Raw genomic sequence first — 23,645 nt, forward strand, 5'->3', positions numbered from 1 at the left:
CCCGCAGGGAGGGGAGGCGAGGGGAGCGGGAGTAGTGCGGGTGAGCAGGAGGGGCGGCAACGCCTCGCCCCGGGCGCTGCCGCAGAGGCTTGGGCTCCTCTCCTGCCATCCTTCTCTTGTGCCGGCCTGTGCCTCTGTCACCAGCGGAAATTTCCACTGGGTTTGCCTGTGCCGGGGCTGGCCTCACCCTTCCCTGGGACCACGCTGCACCCCGGCACGGGCGGCTGTCGCTGCAGCAGGTGAAACTCTGACAAGTTCACAGGCAGCTAAGGAGGATCCACTGGGTCAGGCACCTGGCTTGCAGCAGCTGCCTCGCTGGAAAACTCAACCCGCCCACAGGCGAGAAGAGAAACGCAAAGTTTTTCTGACCTAGAGAAGAGTTAGCTCCGTCTTGCCTTTGCCAAGGGCTTTCTGCCGCCAGCATGGCGAGCTGCCCCCAGCCCCACTCCTGCTGCAGCCCCCTCCGTATCGGGGATGCTGCCAGCTAAACCAGCTGCTGCAGGCAGCAGGTGGGGAGGGAGGAAGAGAAGGGGGCTGCGAAGGCACTGGTGACTGTGCCGGGGATGGGGACCTGTTGGTGATGCCACGCTGGTGCCCGGGGACAGTTTGCTGCCCCAAGAGGAGAAGACGAAGAGGCTGGGGCGAGGACTGCCGGGTCTGGTTTTATTCATTACCATGGGGCTTAGAGCAGCCAGCACGAAGCGCGGCAGGGCCAGATGGGCCCTGTTTACTCTTCGAGGATAAATGTAAAGAGAAGTGATAAAAAGCAGCCAGGACGGCTTCTCCGATAAGTCCCTGGTAAACAAGCCGGCAGCGCCCCAGCCAGTGTGCGGCACGGCAAATAGCAGGTGCGTTGCTGAGCATTAAGCCGGGTGCCTTGGGAACAAATGGAAGGGCTTTGGGGTGAAATCTGTCTCTAATGGCTTGATGCGGCTGGGCTGGGGGAGTCCCGGACCCTGGAGACGGGCTGGATGCTGTGGTCAGAGCAGGACCCAGCTGATGATGTTCCCAGTGGTGGCATGGCCGGCATGGAGGAAAACCAGGCTGTGCGTTGCCCCTGTGCCGCCTTGTGTGCTGGACTGGCGATTTGGGGGGCTCAGCAGGGCATGCAGCATCCTGCATGTGGGGTGAAGGACTGGAGATGGTGGGGAGTGGCTGGTGGCCAGGACCTGCCAGCATAACCCTGCGATGCCAATTGAGCAGAGAAACAGCTCCCCTCCAGCGTAATGGGCTTATTTTCCTGGGATGCAGCCACGTTGCTAATGCACTTCTGCTCTCCTCGGGGGCTCCTGGCCTTGTGCCAGCTGGGGAGTCAGTGCCGGTGCTGCTCCGAGGATGTAGCCCTGCTCCGCTTTCAAGGATGCTCTGAGAGAGGCACCCTGTGACCGCGTGCCGAGGGCACCCCGAGCCTCCTCCTGTTACTGATGCTCGTACAAGCTGTTCCCAGGACGAAGGCCACCAGAGTGGGAGGACCAGATGTTTCTCTTGTACCTGGCCTTGTCCTCGCCCCGGGCACGTGGCACGCTGTGTGTGACGTGGGGACCTCGCTGCCGTTGGGTAGCAGGGGCTTGGGGCAGGCAGGGGATATGGTGTGGAGGTGCAGACCCATGCCTGGAGCGGGACCCGTGCACACTACCCACTAACAGGCAGGGCTAAGGCTGACCCACGTATTTTACGTGAATATGCAATGGCACGGGGTAAGGCAACGTTAGAGAGATGCCTTGGCTCCAGGCAATGGTTTGGGATGCTACTTCCAGGTGGTTTTCCCAAGTGGAAGTGAGGTGTGGAGTAGGTTGGTGCTGTGGCACCTCTCTTCCCACGACTGCTGCTGAAGGGTGGGGTGCCGGATGTGTCCGTCTCTGGGCAAAGCGTCCCTCGCCCGGAGGCAGAGAGCGTCATCCCCCAAGCTGGGCTCCCTGTGCAGCGCCTTCCCCCCGTGCCGCTCTTCCGTGCAGCACTGACCTTGTTGTTAATTATTAAACCCCCAGCAAACACTGCTCGTGTTTTGTCCTAGTTACGCTGTGAGCTTCTCACCTTTTTTTTTTTTTTTTTTTTTTTTAAAAACGAACTACCCTGGTAACCTCTGTGGGTGGATAGAGATGGGAGCAGCAGATGCTCCTCTCCCAGCCCATGCAGGAGATAGTCTGGGGAGGCTCTGGAGCCACCGAGCTGCTCTGGAGTGGCCAAGAGATGGGCTGCGTGTAGCTGGCTGTTACCCATCGTGTTTCGGAGTCCCTGCTTGTCTGCCGGGGGCTCGGGGCAGAGCTGCTGCCCACGAGAAGTCATTTCGCTGCCCAGCAGCCAGGTATATTTACCTGTGGGGTGGAAGACCTCTCTGGGCTTCCAGGGCTCCAGGCCCCGTTTACGGGTGGGCTGGGGTCCAAGCAGAGACCTGGGTCCAGGTCCATGTGTTTTGGTGGATGCTGCAGAGCAGCGTCCCTGGGTCAGGGAGGGCTGGGGCTCTGCTCCCCCCTTGCAGGCTGGGCAGATGGAAGCAGCTCGCACGCACAAACCCCTTCCCAGCAGACGCCGTCCCCGAGCAGCCAGCGCCTGCCTCCCCTCTGCCCGCAGCTGCCCACCGAGGGACCATGCCGGGCCTGTACGCCCTCTCCTCCTGGGAGGCTCTGCCCTTGAGGAGCTCCAGGGTGAAGGCTTGTGCCAACGGCTACTCCCTGAGCATCACCGCGCACCTCGTGTACACCAACCCCCACGAGCAGCCTGTGGAAGGTAAGAGGCAGCTATCGGGGCTGGCAGGGACCCAGGCTGCCTGCATGGCCCCCTAAAAGCACCCGTGCTGGAGAGCATCCCGTCTCCAGCCCACCTGTGTCCCGGCCCCCAAACCTCGCTCGGCTTTGGGGCGCAAAGGCAGAGGCCGGGGGGAGGGGGCACCGCCGACACACAGCGGGCAGGGGAAGAGTGAGGCTGAGTGAAAACATTCCCGTCACTGAGGAAGAGGGAGATCTCATCCTCCCTGCCCTCCTCCGGGCTGGTGAGGCTCTGGGTCCCTCCCGCGTGTCGCCCCACTCGCGTGCATCTAAATGGCCCTGCCAGTCAGCCAGGCTCTTAGCGGTGCTGCCATGGGCTATACCGTGCCGCGGCGGTGTCTGTGCCGGGATCTGCCTCGGGGCTCTCCCCCTCCCGCAGGCGTCTTCATCTACCCACTGGAGGAGTCGGAGGTGGTGGCCGGCTTCGAGGCGGCAGTGGGCAGCCGGCGGGTGACATTCCAGGTCCAGAACCGGCACCGGGCGCAGGACTGCTGCCTGCAGTGTGGCCCCAGCCCCGGCCGGCTGCGCCGCTGTGCCGGCGGTAAGTGCCATGGCACGTGTCATCCTGCTGGGTCCTCCTGGCCAGGAGGCTCAGAACAAGCAGGGATGAAGCGTGGGGGCATATGAGGGGCTGAGAGCCCCTGCCAGGCCACCCTGGTGCCTTGGGGGGGGTCTCCGGGGCTGGAGATCTCAGCCTGCGCTTTCCCCCCGCTCCGCCTCTCCTGGGGCTTTACCCATCCGTTTGCATGGCCCTCGTTATGCCTGCGCTCTGCTGTCCCCTTTGAGAGTAATTAACACTCCCCCCACCTTCGCACGGCCCAGTGACCCCCACACCATCCGTCCCCTGCCCAGGCCACCTCGTCCTGGACGAAGATGCGGAGCACTCCACCTTCGTCATCGTCACAGGCGCGCTGTGCCCAGCGGAGAGCCTGGCCGTCACCCTGAGCACGGCGCAGGAGCTGGCCACGCTGCCGGACGGGGCCCTGCGCCTCCTCCTCCCCCCGGTCCTCACGCCCCGCGTCCCCGCCGTCCCCGAGAGCGAGCCGGCAAGCTTGTGTGACGACAGGTTGGCCCTATGGTGATTTTCATGGCTTCCTCAGTCTCCGCCATCCCGGGGGGGGGATGCCGATGCCGGGCGAGCGGGGAGGGGGCAGGAGCCATCACCGCCTCTCCCCTTGCAGCCCCACCAGCTGTTTTGGGGGACCGGGTGCCCGGAGCCAACCATCCCCCGCGGCTCCTGTGGAGAGTGTGGACGTCTTTCGGGGACGGCCCTGCAACCCTTTTCCTTACGAGTTTGCCTTCGAGCTGCTGGTGAAGGGCCCCTGCTTGCTGGCAGGTAGGGGGGGCGGCTAGCGCGGTGTCGGTTGGGCAAAACCTCCCCAAAACATGGGCAATGTCCCCCCAGGACGGTGTCCCCCCGGTCCCTCCACGCTTCTAGGAAGACGTGAACCCCCTTCCCCAGGCATCTTCTTGCACTCCCTGCACACGAAGCAGCCCTTTCCCCATCCCACCCGCGGGGCTGGGACCCCCTAAAGTCACCCGCATGTGGCTTTGGGCAGCTCTGGGTCAGCAGCCCCCTCCCCGAGCAGGTGTGATGGAGAGGACGGGTGAGGAGGGGATGCGTGTTGGTGGGGACACGCTCCTGGCCACTGGCCCAGTTAATCCCATTAGAGCTGGCAGGGAGCAGCCACCGCTGCGGCGCCGGGTCTGGCACAGGCGTGGAGCCCAGCGGGTGGGGGGCTGAGAGGGGAGCACGAGGGGCTGCCCCACTATCTCCTCCTCCCCACAGGGCTGGAGAGCCCGTCTCACGCCCTGCGAGCCGACGCCGACCCCTGGGCCAGCTCTGCCGCCACCACCTGCGTCACCCTGGCCGAGCCGCACCGCTACGACAGGGACCTGGAGATCATCCTCTACCCCTGCGGTGAGGGGGGACGGTGCCCTTGGCGAGTGTGGGGGAGATGGGGCATCACCCCAAAAGCACCCGGAGCGTCCTCCAGCCCCCTGCGACACAGGGTGACTCCGAACTCCCCTATGCCCCTCAGAGCCCCACCACCCCCACCTGGTGATGGAGGACGGCACCATGACGTACCCCGAGTACGAGGCCCACGTCCGGAGCCGCCGGGATTACATGCGGATCGCCAGGAAGGACGGCAGCGGCGAGCGACAGGTGACAGGGCATGGCCGCTGCCAGCCTGGCAGGGAGGAGGAGGAAGGGGAGGGCAGTAGGATGAGGGTGATGAAGACCTCGGTGCGGGCTGGGGGATGCGAGAAAGCCCCCGGCCTCCCTGGCTCGCAGGTGGCTTTCGTGCAGAAGCGTTTCCACAAAGACATCTTCCCCAACCCCGTCCTGATGCTGAACTTCTGCCCGGCGGTGGAGGGCATCCCTGGGGACCTGCAGAGCGTCACCCGCGAGGTCCTCTTCCTCATCGACTGCAGCGGCACCATGAGTGGCCCTAACCTTGAAAAGGTCAAGGTGAGGCACGGCCACGGGGCCAGGGATGCTCCCTGGGTGGCTGGTCCTTAACAGCCCTCCCTGGTCCCGCTGTCACCCCAGGAGGCTTTGCTGGTGGCCCTGAAGAGCCTCCCGTCGGGGACGCTGCTCAACATCGCCAGCTTCGGCGCCGACGTCAGGCCGCTCTTCCCATCCAGCCGCCTCTGCAGCAACGTGAGTGCCGCCGGGCAAAGCCCCCACCAGCCCGTCTGTGTCCCCGCTCCCGGCTCCCTGGCGTGGGGTCGGGGCTGGCGAGCCACAGGACCGCTGCCAGGCCGGCTCTCCGTATGGGCAGGAGACGCTGCAGCGTGCCTGCGAGCACCTCGGCGGGCTGCGGGCAGACGCGGCTGGCACCAACCTGCCGGCAGCCCTGGGCTGGGCGCTGGCGCAGCCCCTCCACCACGGCTACCCCCGCCAGCTCTTCCTCTTCACCGACGCGGCAGCAGGCAACGTGGGCAGGATCCTCCGGCTGGTGCGCAGGCAGGCCAGCACCGTCAGGTACGGCGCCAGCACCGTAGCAGGGTCAGGGTGCTCTCCGTGTATCCTGGGCTGTTCCCACCAATTTCTCCTTCTGCAACCCCAAATCTCGCCTCCACCCAGCCTGAGGGCATCCTTCACCCATCACATCCCCCAACCCCACCGGCTTGGCTTCCCCCCGGCTGTGCCAACCCGGCACATCTCCGGCTACCAAACACCCCTGCCCAAATCTGTGGTGGGGCTCGCCACCGGGCTGCCCAGCCCCTGGCACTGGCCTGGCCGTGGCTTTTCATCACCTGGCTCTCTTCTACAGGTGCTTCAGCTTCGGCATGGGCCCACGGGCATGCCGGCGGCTGCTGAAGGGCATGGCCAAGGTGAGCCGTGGCCGCGCCGAATTCCTCAGCCCGGTGGAGAGGCTGCAGCCCAAGGTAATGACCAGGCAGGGAAGGGCGGGCGTGGGGGCCACCGCGGTGGCTGACCCTGGCTCCTCTACCTGCCCCAGCTGATCAAGTCCCTGAAGAAGGCGATCGAGCCGGCCATCAGCGACATCACCATCGACTGGTACGTCCCTGACAGCATGGAGGCCCTGCTCTCGCCCACCGAGCTCCCGGCCCTCTACCCTGGCGACCGCCTCGTCAGCTACTGCGTCCTCTACAGCATCGCCCGCTTCCGCGACAGGCGCCCACCGGTATGACAGGCACCACCCTGGCATGGGAAGGATGGCGTGTTCCCGGTGCCACCGGCTTATCCCCGTGCTGGGGGGCTGATGGCGGTGCCCTGTCTCCGCCAGGGCCGGGAAGGGGCTCGCCAGGGCTCCCAGGGCTCAGCCTTCCCCTCCCAGGAGGAGGCACCCGGTCCCGGGGAGAGCCGCCAGCCGCCCCAGAGCCCCCCAGGATCCAGGGACACCTCCCTGGAGCTCTCCGCCGGGGGCACGGAGGTGTCAGAGCGGAGTGAGTGGGGCCGGGGCCGGGGTGGGGGGCAAGTGTGGGAGCCGTGGGCTGACGGGGTGTGTGCTCGCCGGGCAGGTGCGGATCCCATTTCGGGGGGAGACATCTGGAAGCGGATTTACCATCCCTCCTACATCCAGGAGCAGTACGTCCTGACGCACTGCTCCGTCAGCACCGACCGCAGCCGGGGGCTGCTCTCCCACAGCTCCACCAGCAGCGAGTCCACCGGCTCCCGCGACATGGCCCCTGAGGGCGGCTCCTTGGCCCCCGGTGCCGATGCCGCCTCCCAGCAGGGCCAGAAGAGCCTGTCCCTCTGTGAGTCCTCCACCAAATCCGCCCCACTGCCCTCTGCCCCAGCTGGCACCAAGGTAAGGATGCCAACGGGGTCCAAGGGCTCGTGCATGGTGGGGTTGCTCCTGGCTTAGCTGGGGTCTGGCACGACCAGACCGTTGTGCCTGGACACGTGGCCGCCGGGCTGGAAACTAGATCATTGTGGGCTGGAAACTAGATCATTGTAGCCTGGAAGGATCAGCCATGGGTGCCACCAGGAGGCTCCTCGAGTGGTTTTGTTCTACTGGAACGGGACAGCTGGGGACCAAGAAGCCGATCCCCAGCTCCGTAGTCATTTGGGTGGCTAACAAACTCCCTAGCCAGCTCAGATCCTTGCTGATGCTACAGGAATTAAGTGAAACTATCCGGGCTAGCATCGGGTAATGAACCTGCCAAGTTGGAGAGGAGGGGGCGGGCTGGCTGACCTCCTGCCCAGCTCCTTCAGCCCTCGGCCAACGCTGCCCGACGCTTCCTTAGCGATGGGCCACATCCCCACTGCTTCATGCCTGGGTTTAAAACCCAGCCAGGTTGCTGGGATGAGGAGAGGCAGCTCACCTGGTGACGATGGCCCTGAGGCCAGGTGAGGCCAGCTGTCACCCACCCCGGGACATGCTCCCTCCAGGTGGCACGGGTCAGGTAACCCACTCCCGCCGCACAGCAGCACAAGCTGGTGGCCTTTGCTGCCGAAATGTCAAGCGTAAGTGATTTCCCTGCAGTGTAAATGATCCGCCCCAGGCTCCCCGCTGCCGGGGCGAGGGGTGGCATTGGCACTGCTGCCCTGCCATGGCTTTTAGGTGAAGCATCTCAGTATGGGGAAATCACCTGGTGCTGGGGACTGTATCCCACCGAAGCATCATCCAGCCTGAGCAACTGAGCTAAGACCCCTGCCCCGCACACACAAAAATCCCCTCCAACCCCTCCTGCCTGGGCATCAGCCTGAGCCAGCCCCCAGGTTGCAAACTCCTGTCTCGGTGCCGTTGGTCCTTCCCATGTATACGAGGAGCCTGGAGAGCATCGCCCGCCGCCCTGGGAGGCTGCCGAGCAGCGAGGCTGGGCGTCAGCCAGCAGCTCCGGCCAACAGCCGGCCGGGGCTGCAGGTGCCCCATCAGGGCTTGGCGCAGTCTGGGCTCTGTGCCGCTGCCTTTGCCGGGCTCGCCGTCAGCCTCCCCCCCACCGCAGGTGACGGTGGCCCTGAGCATGGAGGAGCTGGCGCAGCGGAAGAAGGTGCTGGCACGCGCTGCCCTGGCCGGCCGCAGCTTTTCCTCACCCCATGGGGAGCTGGATGCCCACCGGCTCTGCCGGGCCCTGGAGAAGGTGTCACGGAAGAGGAACCAGTCCCTGGAGGGGCAGCTGGACGAGCTGGGACCCCGGGCACGGCGGCTGCAGCCCAGCGTGGTGGAGTTGAGTGCGTGCTGGCTCCCTGGGACGAGGTCAGCGGAGATGGGGACGGGTGCCCCCACCTCGCTGAGCCCACCTCTTGCCATTGCCCAGATAACCTCCTCTCGCCCACCCACCTGGACTGGGACATGCTGGTGGAGCCCTCCTACCTCTTCAGCGCCTTGCCAGTGCCTGAGCCGGGGGAGCCCAGCCTGGGCGATGCCAGCCTGCCCCTGCGCTGCCAGGTGGTGATCCACGCGCTGCGAGCCGGCAAGCCCGTGTCCTGGGAAGTGACGGCCTCGCTGGAGTCGCTGCTGCAGCCCCGGGAGGGGCTGGGCAGGGAGAACCCCCCATGCCAGGCAGGCAAGGCCTGGGACAAGCCGCTGCACCGCTTGGCGGCACGCTCCGTCATCCGGGACAACGAGAACGCGGCGCAGCGGGAAGCCGAGCTGGAGCAGAGTGGGTGCTGGTGTGTGTGCCCCCCACCCCGGCACGGCCCTGGCATCCCCACACCTCTAACCGCCTCGCTCCGGGCAGGTTTCGCCCGCCGGTTTCGCCTGAAAGCCGTGCAAACCAGCAAAGCCTGCAACGTGCCTTCCCTCTACACCCGCCTGGTGCCTGTGGACAGTGCCACGCAGGCAGCCCTGCCCGCAGCCCCTGAGGTGTGGGTCACAGGTACGGCCAGGGGTCCCGGCATGCTGGGGAGAGGGCAGCAAGGGGACAGAGGGCTGAGGTGGCACTGTCCCTTGCAGCTGGTTTGGCCAGCCGGCCGCAAGCCACCCTGGCGGGGAGCTGGCACCACAGGAATTCCTCGGCGGGTCTGGGCCAGCAGCGGGATGCGGAGGAGCAGGATGAGGCCCTCGTTGCTGCAGGTACCATTCCAGCCCCTCACAGGGGGTTACACTCCCCGGGGACCTGCCTGAGCACCGTGGTCTCCAGGGACCCTCAGCTCGTGACTGCGTGGGGCTGGTCCCTGACAGAGCCCTGTAGGTGCCCAGGAAGAGGCATCAGTCTCTGCCCCACACTGTGGGGGGCAGATGAGGGGCAGCATAGCAGCATCTGCAGCAGGTCCGGGTGGTGAGGGTCTCGGGAGCCCAGGAGCCCTGAGGGCTTTGCTCTTTTGCAGAGCGAGACGAGACCCCCAGGTCTCCAGCCAGCATCTCCTCTGCTACCGATGGCTGGGAAAAGCAGAACTGCTCAAACGGTGTGTCCTGGACTGGGGCGGGGGGGCTGAGGGCTGGATGTTGGGGGACGAGGGGCTGCCCCTGGCACCATGTCGCAGCAGCTGAGAGCTGGAGCCTCTGCTGTGCCCACGCCTACCCTCGCTGCCCAGGGCACATGGGCTGAACCGCCCTGGCAGGTGTTGGGGAGCAGGACGCACCTCTGGGTGCGTCATGGCCCCCCCATGCTCAGCTCTCCCCGCCTGCAGGGCCTCCAACCAGCCCCTCCGCCACTTCCATGGGCTCCCAGAAATCCACAGAGAGCATCGCTGGATCCAGGTGACGTGGTGGGGGCCAGGATGCGAGGCCCAAAAAATGGCACACTGAGGGGAGAGGGGAGCAGTGCCATTTCTTGGGTGGCGTGGGCTGGATGTGCCCTGCCAACTCCTGCAGAGTAAAGGGGATTTTTGTGCTCCAGCCCCCTCCCTGCAGCAGGCTGGGGTCCAGCTGCCCCTCAGCCATTGCCCTCGCCACTAACTCGCCTGTTTGCCCCACAGGTTTAGCCTGAGCAGGCGCAGGGGGCCCAGCCTGGCCCTGCGCCCGCACTGCCTCAGCCCGGAAAGCGAATGCTCCAGCAACCATGCCAGCCACGACTACCTCCCGCTGGTAAGGACTCTGTCCCCCTCCCACCCAGGGGGGCTGAGCAGGCACCTTCTCTGCTGGGTAGCAGCCCAGGCGATGCCCGGCAGTGCCAGCAGCAGCACCCAGCTGAGGCTGCAAATCCCATGGGTGCCTGCTCAGAGGCACTGCACCCTGAATGGCCCTGGGGGCCGTTGCTGGCTTTTGGGAGGGGTGCGTTGGACAGTCCCTGTGCCCTGGGGACACTGCATCCCTGCCTGGCACCCCCCTGTTGCACACCCCGCATTCCAGGTGCAGCTGCAGCAAGCCCGGGGGCTGTTCCAGCTCACTGAGAGCTTCTCCGAAGTGGTGCAGATCCCCCTGGACCGCCTGCGCCGCGCCTCCCCCTACGCCTCCCACCGAGCCAGCCTCAGCCCCGCGTCCCCGGGGGCCAGGAGCAACCCCGAGGCCAGGCCCTGCGGCGAGGAGGGCAAGACACCCGCAGCAGCCCCAGCACCCAGCTCGCCCCTGTCCCGCAGCACTTGCTCCGAGGTGGCCAGCGCGGCCGTGTGGGCGCAGGCAGACAGTGGGCATGGCTCCGAGTCCGACACTGGCCCCAACTCAGCTGCCCCGTCTGAGACCAGCTGGCAGGACGTGGGGCAGGAGGACCTGGAGAGTGCCAGCTGGGCCACGGCGGTGGCCTTGGCCTGGCTGGAGCATCGCTGTGCTGGCTTCTTCGAGGAGTGGGAGCTGGTGGCGGCCAAGGCCGACGCGTGGCTGCAGGCACAGCGGCTGCCTGAGGGGGTGGATGTGGGCTGCCTCAAAGGGGCGGCCAGGCACTTGTTCCTGCTGCTGCGTCACTGGGACGAGAACATCAAGCTGAACATGCTGTGCTACAACCCCAACAACGTCTGATGACCGCCGGAGGGGGCCAATAAAAAAGCCTGGCTCCGTGCTGCCTGCGTACACGTCTCTCTTACAGGCAGGTAGCTGTTGGCCCCGTTCAGGCCATGCTGGGGCTCAGCAGGGCCCTGGAGGGTGTCGGCCCCTTCCCAGCCACCTCCTGTGGGAGGGAGCAGACGGGGACTGCCATGCTGGAGGGATCCCTGGGCTACATCAAGGCGAGTCAAACCTTGAGGCAAAGCAATTTTGCAGATCCTCTGTCTTAACCTCGCCCCAGAGGCTGCTCCCCTGCCCTGGGCAGCACTCTCCCAGGGCTGGGAAGGGAGCTCCCACAGTCCTGGCTGCTGCTCTGCCTCCCCGCAGGTGGGGCAGGTCAAGGCATGGCTGTCCTGACACCGTCACGGCACGAGGATGCTGTGGCCAGGGAAGGGCACACAAAGCCCCCTTTATTGGGGAAGTCCTGCCCATCGGGGGTCCCCACGCTGCCCTCTTTGCACAGTTCCAGGGCTCGCAGCCCTCCCGGGATGGCCAGGGGCAGCCTGGGAGCCGAATGGGGAAACAGCGGGCAGAGGGGGCAGTCCCAGAGGCCGGTTCCCACTGGCCGGCCAGCCACGCTCTCACCGCGCCTTCTTGGAGATGGCTGCGGGCCTCCTGCTCGGCGCGGGGAGGTGCGGTGCCGGCGGGGAGGCTGTGCCATACCAGAGCTGGAGCAGGACGAGTCCATGGCAGATATGGAGGGAGAGGGAGCTGCAGACCGTGGAGGGGTAGGTGTTCCAGCAGAGCTCAATCACGCCCAGCAGCAGCACCCTGCAGGGGAGAAAGCCGGAGGTCAGCATGGAGGAGGACATACCGCCCCCCCTTGCTCTCAGGACCCCCCAGCAGACAGGTGGTCCCCCTTTCTGGTAGCGCATACTTGGGCATGTGGGCGAGCTTGGCAGTGGGGGTGCACCAGAGTAAGTAGGGCAGCGTGTGGAAATACCAGACGTAGAACTGGTAGTGCAGGGACCGGCTGCAGCAGACGCCCAGGAAGTTGGAGGAGAAGAGGACGAAGACTATCTGTGCACTGGCGTTAAGGGGACAAATGCAGGAGGCTGGAGGTGTGAGCCAGCAGCAGCTCCCCAGCCGTACAGCGCAGCTCCTTCCCCCAGGTCAGGCTGGTCCTGACAGTGTGGCAGCAGGACCAGGAGCCTGCAAATGCTGATCCCAAGGTCTGCCCTGCCCTGCCTTCTCCCTGCCTCCTTGCTGCCCACCCTGCCAAAGGATATTGTTGACGGTCAAGGGAGGGGATGGGTGTTTCCTTTCTGCAGGATCCTTCAGCAGAGCCAGGATGCTGCCTTTGGACCTGAGGGGGAAGCATAAACATCAACCTCAGCTGTTGAAAGTCCCTCCCACTCTGACCTTCCCCTGTCAGTCACGCTGCCTGGGCAGTATGCTCCCTGAAATGGAACAGTACTCCCTTCCACTTCTGCCTGCAGCCCTAGAATTACAGCATTGTGGGGGCAGGGGAGTCACAGACACGTATCCTGAACCCTGGGGGCTGACAGGGAGTGGCTGGCAGGGACCAGCACCCGTGGGGAATCCCGGGTCTCACCTGTGCCACCGGTGTAGTGCAAAGAGCCCCAGGCCAGCCAAGTGAGCCAGGAGCAGCGTGGCATGGAAAGCCCGATTCTGGAAAACCTCTTCTGGCAGGAAGCGCCAATTCACCGTCCATTTGAACTGGAACTGGCGGCCCAGGTCGAAGGAGCGGGTCAGGTACCCCACAGGGTTCACCAGCAGGAAGGGCAGCCCCAGAATTACCTGCCAGAGACACACCAGCACCCTTGCAGCAGCCGTAAGCCAGGTCTCTGTCACCCTTGCCACCTCCTGAGACCTCCAACACCACATGAGGTGACAGGGACAGTCAGACAAAGATGGGATCCCCCTGAATTAGATTACTTATCGACCTCCAGCTTGCTGTGTGGGGCCAACTCAGATACTGGTGCCACTGTATATCCAGCCAGAGGGCCCTAGCCCCCAGGACAGCCAGGCAGAATGCAGGCAGGGCAGCCCCCTACTCCCTGCTGCTGGGGCTTAGCCTATCCCTGATGCAAGCAGGGACGGAGTAGGGACCCACCTGGAGCAGGGCACAGATGCAGAGCTTGGGGATACAGCCCAGAAGACCAAACCGTTGAAGGAGGAGGAAGAGAAGTCCAGGTGCGAAAAGCAGGATGTTCATCTTCACGGACACAGCCAGGCTGAGCAGAAAGCTGTGTTACTGCTGTGGCTTCCCGCACAGGTGCCCAGGCAGCCTGCTCCCTGGGGCTGAGCTCATTCATGCACGCACCATGCCACCGAGAATGACCCCACTCTGTCCCCAGACCCTCACCTGAAGAGAAGGCAGCCCCAGGACCAGTGCTCCTCCAGGAAGAGGTTGATGGCAAGGAAGAGGATGGCCATGGCAACGGGGTCGTTAAAAAGCCGCAAGACAAAGATGGAGTGGATGCGGTAGGAGGCACAGCACATGAAGAAGAAGACATACGGGGGAACCTTGCAGGGGACAGAGAGACATGAGGGCAGTCAGCAGCCTGTCTGGAACCCCACCGCCACCGAGCCCCTCCAAACCTCAGCCCCCTCAACCCTGACGTCCTGCCCAGCCCGCTTCCCCCGGGTGAGGACTCAGCAGAGCAGGAGAGGCCCTGAGGCGGCCGGCGAGGCCTCCAGGCTACCTTGTTGGTTCGGCAGTAGATGCGGAAGACGAGGAGGAGGTTGAGGAGGTAGAGGCCGGCAAAGAGGTACTGCGCCAGGCGGATGTCAGTGCCGTGGCCCGTGGCGTAGTACAGGCCCAGGAAGATGTAGACGAAGCCGGCGGGGTAGCTGTGGAGAGACAGGAGTGAGGGGTCAGGCCCTGCTGCCCCACTGGGACCCCTCAGGAGCCCCTGGTCGCAGGGAGCTCAGCTGTTCCCGTCACTCACACCAGCGGCCCGGTGTCACCCTTCAGCTGGGTGTAGTCGAGGGTCCCGTTGGCAAACCCCTCCACCTCATCCATGTAGGCCTTCCAGTCAATCTCGGTGTCTGTGGGGACGGCCGAGGGGTCAGACAGGGTTGGGGGCTGGGGGGGGACGCTGCGAAGAGGGCTCCCCCACGTCGGCACCCCACAGCCCTGCCATACGCCCCCCTGCCTCGCTGTCAGCGGAGGCTCCGGCCCCCCGCGGCCCCACCCAGGCCCCAGCGCACCCCTGTCCCCTGCACGCGCGGGGGGCAGCCCTGCCACGCTGCCGGCGGGACCACTGCCCCCCCCCCGGGGGCAGCCCCCCCAGCTCTGCCCAGCCCGGCGACGAGCTGTCACCGCCCGGAGGCCCCCCCGCTGCCCTCGGCCGGGGCCTCCCCCCGCCCCGCCGGGCCAGGCCGAATCCCGGCACTCACAGGGGACCCTGCGGATGACCCAGAGGTTGACGCCGCCCTCGGCCAGGCAGAGGCAGGCGGCCACTAGCGGGGTGTAGCTGGGCTCCAGCAGCGCCGCCCGCCGCTCCCGCCAGGCCCGCCGCAGGGCCGCCGCCCCCCGCCCCACCGCCATGGCCGCCGCGCTCCGTGCCGCTCCGTTCCGCTGCCTTCCGCGTTTCCGGCCGGAGCGCTTAGGGCGGTGCAACCGTCGAGGCCGGAAGCCGCACGTGGGGGCGCGGGGGGGGGAGCACGTGGCGCCCGGTGCTCCCCCGCCCCGCCCGGCATGGAGCGGCGGCGCGCGCCTGCCGCCAACCGCCGCTACCGGCAGCGCCGCTTCTGGGACGCGCTGTATCGGCAGGAGGGCGCCGAGCCCCGGGAGTGGCTGGGGGGGCTGTCCCGGTTCCTCCCGCACCTGGAGGCCGAGCTGCGTCCCGGTGACCGTATCCTCGTCCTCGGTACGTTCCCGGGAGAGGACGGGCGGGGCTCGGGGTCCCGCCGGTGGATGAGCTGGTACCGGCCGCGAGGGGGCGGTGCGGCACCGGGCCGGTACCGGGGGCAGCGCTCCCGGTGGCGCGGGCGGGGCCGGTATAACCGCCCCGCAGTGCCACCCGCGGGCTGATCCGCCGCCGGACCGGCAGGGTCCCCCCGCCCCGCCAGTGCCGGGCGGGCGGGATTAGACGGGTGTAATCACCGATCCTGTTAGCGGCTCAGCCGCCGCCAGCTGCACTTAACAGCCCCAAATCCGCCCCTCCGCCCCCCCGGCAGCGGCTGAGCCCCGGCGGCGCGGCGAAGGGAGGGAAGGGCCCTCTCCCCGTGCCCGCCGCACCGGGCGGGGGGGCCGTGTCCTGCCCAGGCGCTGGCCCCCTGAGACAGCTGCCCCTCTGTCCGTGCCCCCCTCCCAGTTAAGTCCCCCCAGCTGCTGCACGCTGCGCTGATTTGCGACGGGCCCCTGCCCCACGGCGGGGCACGGCCGGCTCCGGGCCCACAGCTCAGGGGCGGGAGGGGACCGGGAACCCCCTGCAGCCCCCCTGCCCCTTCCCTGTCTCCAGCATCCCCGCGGCCACCTGCGCCCCGTCCTGGTGTGGGGACCCGGCGTGCAGGGGCCACTCTCAACCCGCAGCCCTGGGGAGCCCGGAGCCCAAAGCATGCCACCTTGCAGCGAGGGGGTAATTAAGAACTAGCCGAGCAGTCGTTAATTAGAGTAGGCTGCCCCGGCCCATCCACTCCCTTCCCGGGGTCTGCGGGAGCCGGGTCGGGGTGCAGGTAGGGGCACCTCGAGTCCCGGCTGAGCTGTGCCCCACGCAGGCTGCGGCAACAGCACCCTGAGCTACGACCTGCACGAACTGGGCTACACCGACGTCACCAGCATCGACTTCTCCCCTGCCTGCATCGCGGCCATGCGCGCCCGCTACGCCCGCTGCCCCGGCCTGCGCTGGGCCGTCATGGACATCCGCGCCCTCGCCTTCCCCAACGCTGCCTTCGACGTGGTGCTGGAGAAGGGCACCCTCGACGTGCTGATGGTGGAGGAGACCGACCCATGGGACGTCTCGCCCCAGGCGACCGCTGCAATGCACCGGGTGCTGGCGGAGGTATGGGGAGAGGATGGGACCCCATCCCTGGCAGAAGTATGGGGAGAGGGTGGGACCCCATCCCCATTTGGGGTGAGCGAAGGTATGGAATGCCCCCTCGCCACCCTGCTTCCCTGGGGATGCCCTGGTCGGTGCTGCCCTCTCTACCTCCCTGCAAAGGGGCACCTGGGGGGCTCCCAGCGCCCTTGGGGGTGGGAGATGCCCCCTCTCCCCCCCACATCACCTTCTCCCCGGGGAGGTGGATGGAGCAGGGTGTGTCTCTGGGGACCCTGGGTCCTGCTGGGGGACTGCATGACCCCCCTCTTTATTTGCACACTAAATATAAAGGGGTGGCAGTAACAATGGGCCCCATCCTGATACGGATGGCTGTAGGGGCACCTGAGGGTGCCCGGAGGGGACCTGGGGACACACATCGAGGTGGCCTTGCTCGCTCAGGGCAAGGTGACAACCATGGGGCTGTGACAGGCTCATACACACACCCCCCACACCCTCTCCACCCCCGCCACCCCAGCTTTGATCTCATTAGCTGGGGTCCCCATCATCCGGTTTGGGGTTGCCATGGCAACCTCTGTCAGCATCGACAGGGCCGCGGTGTTGCCACGGGGACAGGCGATGCCTCCGGGCCCCAATTAATTGATGGCAGAGGCAGGGACAGGATCGAACCTGCCCCAGCACCAGGGTGCGGGTCCTGGCAGCCTCCCCGGCCCCAGGGGAATTCTGCGAGGATAATTAATCGCTGCACCTGCCTAGCACCCTTGGGTGTGGACACGGGGTGCTGAGAGGGTGCTCACGGCTACTGCCCCCCTCCCCAAATCCTTTCTTGCCCCCTTGAGCCCAGAAGGGAGTGGAACCTGCAGGCAGCGGGGCTGTCCTCGCCATCCGGGCCCTGCCCTGCCAGCACTGCTGCCTGTCCTTGTCATTTGGCCAAACAGCGAGGATTTAGCTCTTTTTTTCCTTTTTTTTTTTTTCCCTTTTTAATCCCCCGCTCAATCCCTGCCCTCCCCCAGCATCGCTGGGTACTGGCCTCTGCCCATGGCCGGTCCCCACTGCCCTCATCCCCAGAGGGATTCGTGGGGTGTTCCCACCCACCTGCTGTTTTGCCAGTCCCCCCACGCGGGCCCGGCCGTGGCTGGCACCCCCTTCTCGTGGGGGGCCTGGGGTTTTCACAGCCTCTGTCCTCCTCTGCCTGGGCAGGACGGGACACTTAAGGACCCAAAAATCTGCCCTGCCTGTGGGGATGCCCCGGGGGCACCCCTGCCCTGGCAATCTGGGCGTGATGAGGAGGGGGAGAGGGGTCAGTGCCAGAGCGGGGAGCAGCCGCCCTCTCCCCCCCCGAGGCTGGCCAGCGGATGGGAAGGTTTCCTGCACCCGTCTCTAAGCAACAGCCGTTGGTGCTCTATTAACGAAGGATGGGATGCGGGATGCCACTCAGCTCCAGCCGGAGATCCCTGCCTGCCCCCAGCCCCGGGGACCCCCCCGTCCCTGCCAGTTGGGAAGCCATGGGGTCTTTCCAGGACGGATGCGTCCAGTGCTTGGCAGGAGGGAAGCTGAGCTGGATGCCTGCCGGGGGATATAGGGACCTGCCTTCCCCTTTTCCTGGCTAAAATCACTAAGGTTTGGTTCAAAAACCCTCACCGCAGCGAAGGGGGGGGACACAAAGGCTGCCTACTCCCCTCTCCAACCCTGGCCCCAACCAGTGCTGAGCCCTGGAGCCTCCCGGCAGGATTAAACCAGAGCTCGGGAAACCCCCCACCTTGGCCCCCAGCCCTCTCCCTTGCCGCAGTGGCTCTCTGCCATGCCGGTGGCAGGGAGGTCTAGGGGTGTCCCCACCTGGGGTGGGGGGCTGGCGGGGTGGCCGGCTGGGGGCCTGGCCGCCCGCCCACCCCAGGCGCTGCCTTTGCACGCTGAGCATGCGAGCGCTGGCCGTAAAAAGCCTTTTGACATTGGATAAAGCCAAGCAAGAAAATTGATGTTCTTTTCCATCCTGTTAGCGGGGGCTTAGTTCCAGCACGGAGAAAATGGTGATTAAAAGGGGTCGAGTCCTCTCCCATCCAACCCCCCAGCCTGGCCGCTGGGTGTCGGGGGGGGGGGTGGCATTGGGTGCCCTGGGGAGGGGTGGGGGGGATGGGAGTCCCACACTGCTCCGAGGGGGCTCTGTGCCCAGGAGGGTGAAGCTTTTCCCTGTGCCAGGGATGGGTATGCTGTGGGAGTGAAGAGTTTTGGGGTGCAGGGAGCGGTTATGTGGGGGAACCCCTCCTTCCCCATTGCCACCGGGGTGTGGGTGGTCTGGGGACATGCCAGAACTGTGGGGGTGTCAAGGTTAGGACAGGAGATTTGGGGGTGCAATGGGAGAGGCTGGGGGGGAATCTTTGGCAGATGGTAAGGGGGATGGGGCTGTCCCTGTCAGAGCGGGTGAACCTCACTGTGTGTCCCCCCTGTGTCTCCTGCTGCAGGTGAGCCGGGTGCTGCGCCCGGGGGGCTGCTTCATCTCCATCACCTTCGCCCAGCCCCACTTCCGCAAGCCCCACTACGCCCAGGAGGCCTTCGGCTGGTCCCTGCGCCATGCCGCCTGTGGGGACGGGGACGCCGGCGCCTTCCACTACTTCCTCTACGTCATGCGCAAGGGGGAGCCCCTGGACCCCCCCGACCTGGCCCTGGGGCGCCAGCTGCACCAGCCCCCCCCACCCCCTGCCCCACCGCCGCCCCCCACCCCCCCAGATGACGAGGACTATCTCCTTGCCATCCAGCTGTGACCCAGGGGGCTTCCCTGCCCGCCCCCCCCCCCCCAAAGCCTTAAGCTGCTCCACCCTTGTGGGTGGGGGACGGGGAACCAGTGTGTGTCCCCGCAAGCTGTCCAGTGATATAAGTAATGGGAGAAAAAGGGGGGGCCTTGGCCTCCTCCTGGGGGGCAACAGGATGCTCCGGGGAGTGGGAGATGCTGTGCCCCCCTCACCCTGCCTGGCCCTTCCCTCGCCCAGCTGGAGAGCCGCCAGGGCTCTGGGCTTTGCGGCTGGTAATGAAACCAAATCGGGTTTAATTCCACCCATCCATCTTGCGGGGAGCGGCTCCCTGCCCCCCCGGCACAGGCAGCTGGGCTGGGGGCAGGACAGGGGGTGCTGGCACTGGGTGCATGGGGGGGTCCCCACTGCTCCCCGTCCTGCCACAGGATCCCCAGACCAGCCTCCTCGGCCATGGGGGTGCACAAGGGCACCGTGTCCTTGTCACCCCCCAGCCCTGACTGGGCAGCTGAGGGTCCGGGCTGGGACGTGCCAGCGCGGGGCTGGGGGCACCACGGGGCGCATGTGCAGGTGGGGTGGCACGTCTACCCTTGTCCCCCTCCATCCCTACTCCTGGCTGTGGTGACAACCCCGGTGTGCTGCACACGCCTGTGTCAGCCCGTGCCTGGGGCCGGCAGCACGGTGCCACGCGTGTGCCAGGGCTGGTGACACGCGTGCACAGCAGGGCTGACTGCGCATGGATGCTGGCACATAGGTGCTGGCATAGCAGCCGCAGTGGGTGCTACTGGGGGTGTCCAGGTGGGCACACACACACACACACCCCCCCCCAGGGTGGGCAATGCCAGGGGGCATGGAGGGGACCCCTCCTCGGAGGGACAGTGGTGACATACCGAAAAGGCGCGAGCTGCCGGGCTGCTATTTCTGGCGAAAGGCGTAAGTGGGTCAGCCAGTTGCTCCCCCCGCTGAGAGCCAGAGAAGGACTCCAGGGTCATCCCCCCACCCCGCCATGCCACCCCATCCCACAGGCACCCCAAAAACCAGCCGGCGCCTGGGAGGGAGAGAAAGGAGCAGGCGGCTGCTGGCCTTGCCTCGGTACATGAATGTATTTTATTCATCGCATTTTGTTCACCAGTACAGTGAAAAATGGCATTTAAATTTACAATGGATCATTCGTAGAACATCATGACACAAGTATCTTTTTTTTTTTCCTTTTTTTTTTTCTCAGTTTTGTTTTTTGTTTGGTGTTTTTTTGTTGTGGTTTTTTTTTGCGTCGTCGTCTCCATAAATGCCACTCGTAGGTTATTGAAAAAGATGACGAGTTTCTCATGCACATCAGACCCCCCCGAGAAGCTTCTTAAAAAATAAAATTAAATTAAAGTACAAAATTAAAAACAACGACTCAGGCTGGTCCCTGCCCTCCCCACTCCCCTCCCTGGCCCCAGCACCCTCGAGCGAGGGGCAGGGCTGGGACCCCCGGCACCCGCAGCCAGCCCTGGTGGGCTTTGGCCCCGGCGCTGCCAGGAGGGGTCTGCAGTGGCTGATGGTGCTGCCAGACCCTCCAGCCGGCTCTGCTGCCAGCGAGGGGGGTCGGGCTGGGGGTCCCTGCTCCCCCTGCCCGTGTCCTCAGCTTTCCTTGCACTCCCTCCATCTTTCTCACCCCCATCCCACTTTGATTCCCCCCCCCCTCGGTTTTTTCTTCTTTTTTTGTCTTTTTTTTTCTTATGGAAAAAAATATGAACCGTTTGTTTGTTTGTTTGTTTTCCCGATGCGGTTACTTCAACATCTCAACGTCAGCAGATCGTTTTTAACAAAGATTCGGATATAAAAATACAAATATGAGGAGTTTCTGTTTAAAAAGAAGCGTGCTGGAGTGGTGGGGCTGACCCTCGGCCCCAGGGCCGGGCGCCCGGGCCACCAAGCTCATGCAAAAAACGATGGAGCAAAAAATGCCTCTGGACAGCAGCGCTCCCCCCGCTCCCGGGGCCGCCCCGGGATCTGGGGACCCCCCGCCCCCCCGCCCCACCTCGGCCAAGGAGGCTGGGGGGTCTTTGCCCAGGGTGGGGGGGACTCGGCGGGTTGTCCCCCACCCCCGAGGGGAGGCGGAGGGGTAAAGTGCATGGGGGGGTGGAGCAGAGCCGCCCCCCCGGGCCGGGGGGGCGCGGGCAGGGCCCCCTCCCGCCGGCGGCGCGGGCAGCATGCGGGGCCGGGCGGGGCGCGGGGCTCGGCCGGCGGGTCCTGGCGGCGGGTCCCGGCTCTACACCCCCGGCGGCGCCTTCTCCGTCATGCCCTTGAGCACCTCGTCTATCCGGTCATCCTCGATCACCACTGCGGGGACAGGGGGGGGCGCGTGGGCGAGGGGCTGGGGGGGGGGCGCACCCCCAGCCTCTGCCCCCCGGCCCTGCCCTCACCCCGCTCGCCGCCCCGGGAAGGCTCCAGCTGTGCCCCCATCGCCCCCCGCCCCGGGCTGGGGAGCGGGGTGAAGGGGTGCACGTGGGTGCAATTGGGGGGGGGGTGTCGTGTCCGCCCGCCCCCCTCGCTCGGCCTGGGTAGGGGCAGCATCCCCGCTGCAGCCAGCCGGCCGCCTCGGGGTGGGTGGTTTGGGAAGGGGGGGGCAGGCAGGACCCCCCCTCCTCTCTGCGGCAGGCGCTGGTGAGAGCAACAGGACTGGAATGGGTAATGACCCAGCGGGGGGGCACTGCCAGCTGGGGGGGCGGCCAGACCCCTGTCAGCATCACCCGCTGCGCAGGACACCCCCCCCCATAGGCATCACTCTCGGGGGAGCCCGACGGTATCCCCCATCAGCACAGCGGGCTGCACGGACCCTCACCATCAGCATCACCACGGGGGGGGGGGCTGAACAGCCGCCCCCCCCCCCCCATCAGCATCGCCACTGGGAGGCTGGACAGACCCCCGTCAGCATCGGGGGGCTACACAGATACCCCCCCCCCATCAACATCACCGGCTGCACAGACCCCTCCCCCATCACCATCACCCTCGGGAGTGGTGGACAGACACTGCCTCCCCAACATCACCACCGGGGTGGTCAGCAACCCCCCCATCACACCCCCGGGGGGGGTTGGCCAGAGACCCCTCCATCACCAGCATCATCGGGGAGCAGCCAGACCCCCGCAATAACCGCCGAGGTGAAACCGGCCCTTCATCACCCCCGGGGGGGCTGCTAGATCCAGCCAGCACTGCAAAGGGGGGTGGGTGGAGCAGGCAGCAGCTCACCCCCCCACAGGGCTGGGGTGTGTTTGTGCTGGGGGGGCCTCTATTCCCACCCCCCTTTTTGCCCCTGCAGCTGAAGGAGGGGTATTCGCCTATGGGTGTACTCCAGGCAGGTGGGGTGGGGGCTTCAGGGAAGGCAAGGGCCATTCCTGGGGGTGCCCAAGGCACCGCGGAGGCTCGATGTTGACAGACGAGGTTGCAGGGGAGGGTGGGTGCATTTATTTGGGTCGTGATGGAAGCAGGGATGCTGCTGGTGGGGGTCTCTGCACAGGCAGTAAAGCGGGGGGGGGGGCACACAGGTTCATGACGTCCTGAGGGGGACAGTAAATCGGGGGGGTTGATCAGCACCACTGGCGGGGGTCTCTGCGGCAGGCGGAAATGTGGAGGGAGGTCTATGGGGCTGGGGGGGCTTGTTTATAGGGATGGGGGGGCAGTCCGGGAGGATGTGGGGGCAATCCCAGGGGTGCTGAGGAGCAGTTTCGGGAGGGTCCCGGGGGCATTCGCGGATGTGCCGGGGGGCAGCCCCAGGGATGCTGCAGGGTAGTCCCGGGGGCAGTCCCGGGGGCAGTCCCGGGCTGCGGGGGGTGTGGGGCGGCGCTGGGGGGGCAGCGCTGGTGCCTGGAGCTGGGGACAAGGGGGGTCTGCAGTTCTAGGGCAGCGCCGGGTGCCAGTCGCAGAGCTGGGGGTCCCAGGGATGCCGGGGGGGGCTGTGCCGGGGATGCTGTGGGGCAGAGCCGGAGATTCTGGGGATGCCGGGGGCAGTGGTGGGGGTGCTGGGGGCAGTGCCGGGGATGCCAGGGGACAGTGCTGGGGATGCAAGGCAGAGCCAGGGAGTCCCGGGGATGCTGTGGGGCGATGCCGACGGTGCCGGGGGGCAGCGCCGGGGATGCGCTGGCCAGCGCCGGGGATTGCAAGGGCAGCATCGAGGGTCCCGGAGGTGCTGTGGGGCGGCGCTGAGGGTGCAAGGGCCAGTGCCGGGGGCGCCGGGGGGGGCAGCGCCGGAGATGCTGCGGGGCAGATCCGAGGGTCCCGGGGAGAGCTGGGCATGGAAGGGCAGATCGGGGGTGCCGGGGCTGCCGTGGGGCAGAGCCGGGGATCCAAGAGCCAGCGCCGGGGATGCCGGGGATGCCGCGGGGCAGATGCGGGTGTCCCGGGGATGTCGTGGTGCAGCGCCGGGGCTGCCGTGGGGCTGAGGCGGGGGTCGGGGGACAGAGGCGGGGGGTCGGGCGGTACCTCTCTTGGCGCGGCCGATCTGTCCCAGCTTGGGGGGCCGCTTGCCCTGGTTGCCCCCGAAGAAGGCGTTGGTGTCCTGCAAGCGGCAGCTGAAGGGCAGCTCCCCCGCCTCGGGCTCGGCGCCGTAGCGGCCCACCTTGTCCTCGCCGTAGGGCAGCACCTGCGACATGGCGGGGCCGAGCGGGCCGAGCCGCGCCGCGCCGAGCCGGGAGCCGGTCTGCGGCGGCGGCGGCGGCGGCGGGGAGGAAACCCGGGCGGAAGGATGAAGTCATGCATCCGGGGGGAGCGGGGACCCCCCCGGCGGGGGGCGGCTCCGGAGCGCCGCGGCCCGGCCCGGCCCGGCGACTGGTGCCCCGGTGTCCGACCGGT

General features: G+C 66.4%; 4 protein-coding genes across 4 annotated transcripts; 2 read left to right on the forward strand and 2 right to left on the reverse strand.

The window, feature by feature from the left end:
• Window positions 1–2,524: 2,524 nt before the first annotated feature.
• Window positions 2,525–11,080, forward strand: VWA5B2 (von Willebrand factor A domain containing 5B2; the record flags this gene model as incomplete). Its single annotated transcript, XM_082003628.1, has 21 exons — window positions 2,525–2,727; window positions 3,145–3,306; window positions 3,618–3,843; window positions 3,947–4,101; window positions 4,555–4,686; window positions 4,808–4,932; window positions 5,062–5,238; window positions 5,320–5,430; window positions 5,552–5,754; window positions 6,047–6,161; window positions 6,236–6,421; window positions 6,524–6,683; window positions 6,759–7,048; window positions 8,190–8,415; window positions 8,502–8,846; window positions 8,925–9,062; window positions 9,140–9,259; window positions 9,514–9,591; window positions 9,817–9,886; window positions 10,105–10,213; window positions 10,478–11,080. Exons 1-21 carry the CDS (start codon window positions 2,589–2,591, stop codon window positions 11,078–11,080), a joined length of 3,870 nt encoding a protein of 1,289 aa, XP_081859754.1. The 5' UTR covers window positions 2,525–2,588.
• A 361-nt stretch (window positions 11,081–11,441) lies between these two features.
• ALG3 (ALG3 alpha-1,3- mannosyltransferase) lies at window positions 11,442–14,621 on the reverse strand (the record flags this gene model as incomplete). Its single annotated transcript, XM_082003468.1, has 10 exons — window positions 11,442–11,607; window positions 11,690–11,875; window positions 11,982–12,120; window positions 12,319–12,410; window positions 12,660–12,865; window positions 13,182–13,302; window positions 13,434–13,594; window positions 13,774–13,921; window positions 14,020–14,119; window positions 14,471–14,621. 10 exons carry the CDS (start codon window positions 14,619–14,621, stop codon window positions 11,442–11,444), a joined length of 1,470 nt encoding a protein of 489 aa, XP_081859594.1.
• A 150-nt stretch (window positions 14,622–14,771) lies between these two features.
• EEF1AKMT4 (EEF1A lysine methyltransferase 4) lies at window positions 14,772–18,830 on the forward strand (the record flags this gene model as incomplete). The annotated part of the gene is made up of 3 exons (XM_082003648.1): window positions 14,772–14,943; window positions 15,794–16,077; window positions 18,531–18,830. The coding sequence occupies 3 exons, from the start codon at window positions 14,772–14,774 to the stop codon at window positions 18,828–18,830; spliced, it is 756 nt and encodes a 251-aa protein (XP_081859774.1).
• Window positions 18,831–19,245: 415 nt separating this feature from the next.
• On the reverse strand, window positions 19,246–23,609 carry CAMK2N2 (calcium/calmodulin dependent protein kinase II inhibitor 2). The gene is made up of 2 exons (XM_082003788.1): window positions 23,277–23,609; window positions 19,246–21,140 (listed from the first exon to the last, which is right to left on the reverse strand). The coding sequence occupies exons 1-2, from the start codon at window positions 23,443–23,445 to the stop codon at window positions 21,070–21,072; spliced, it is 240 nt and encodes a 79-aa protein (XP_081859914.1). The 5' UTR covers window positions 23,446–23,609; the 3' UTR covers window positions 19,246–21,069.
• Window positions 23,610–23,645: the final 36 nt, after the last annotated feature.

This window comes from Phaethon aethereus (genome assembly GCF_964289735.1).
Source record: "Phaethon aethereus genome assembly, chromosome: 9".
Classification (NCBI taxonomy): domain Eukaryota; kingdom Metazoa; phylum Chordata; class Aves; order Phaethontiformes; family Phaethontidae; genus Phaethon; species Phaethon aethereus.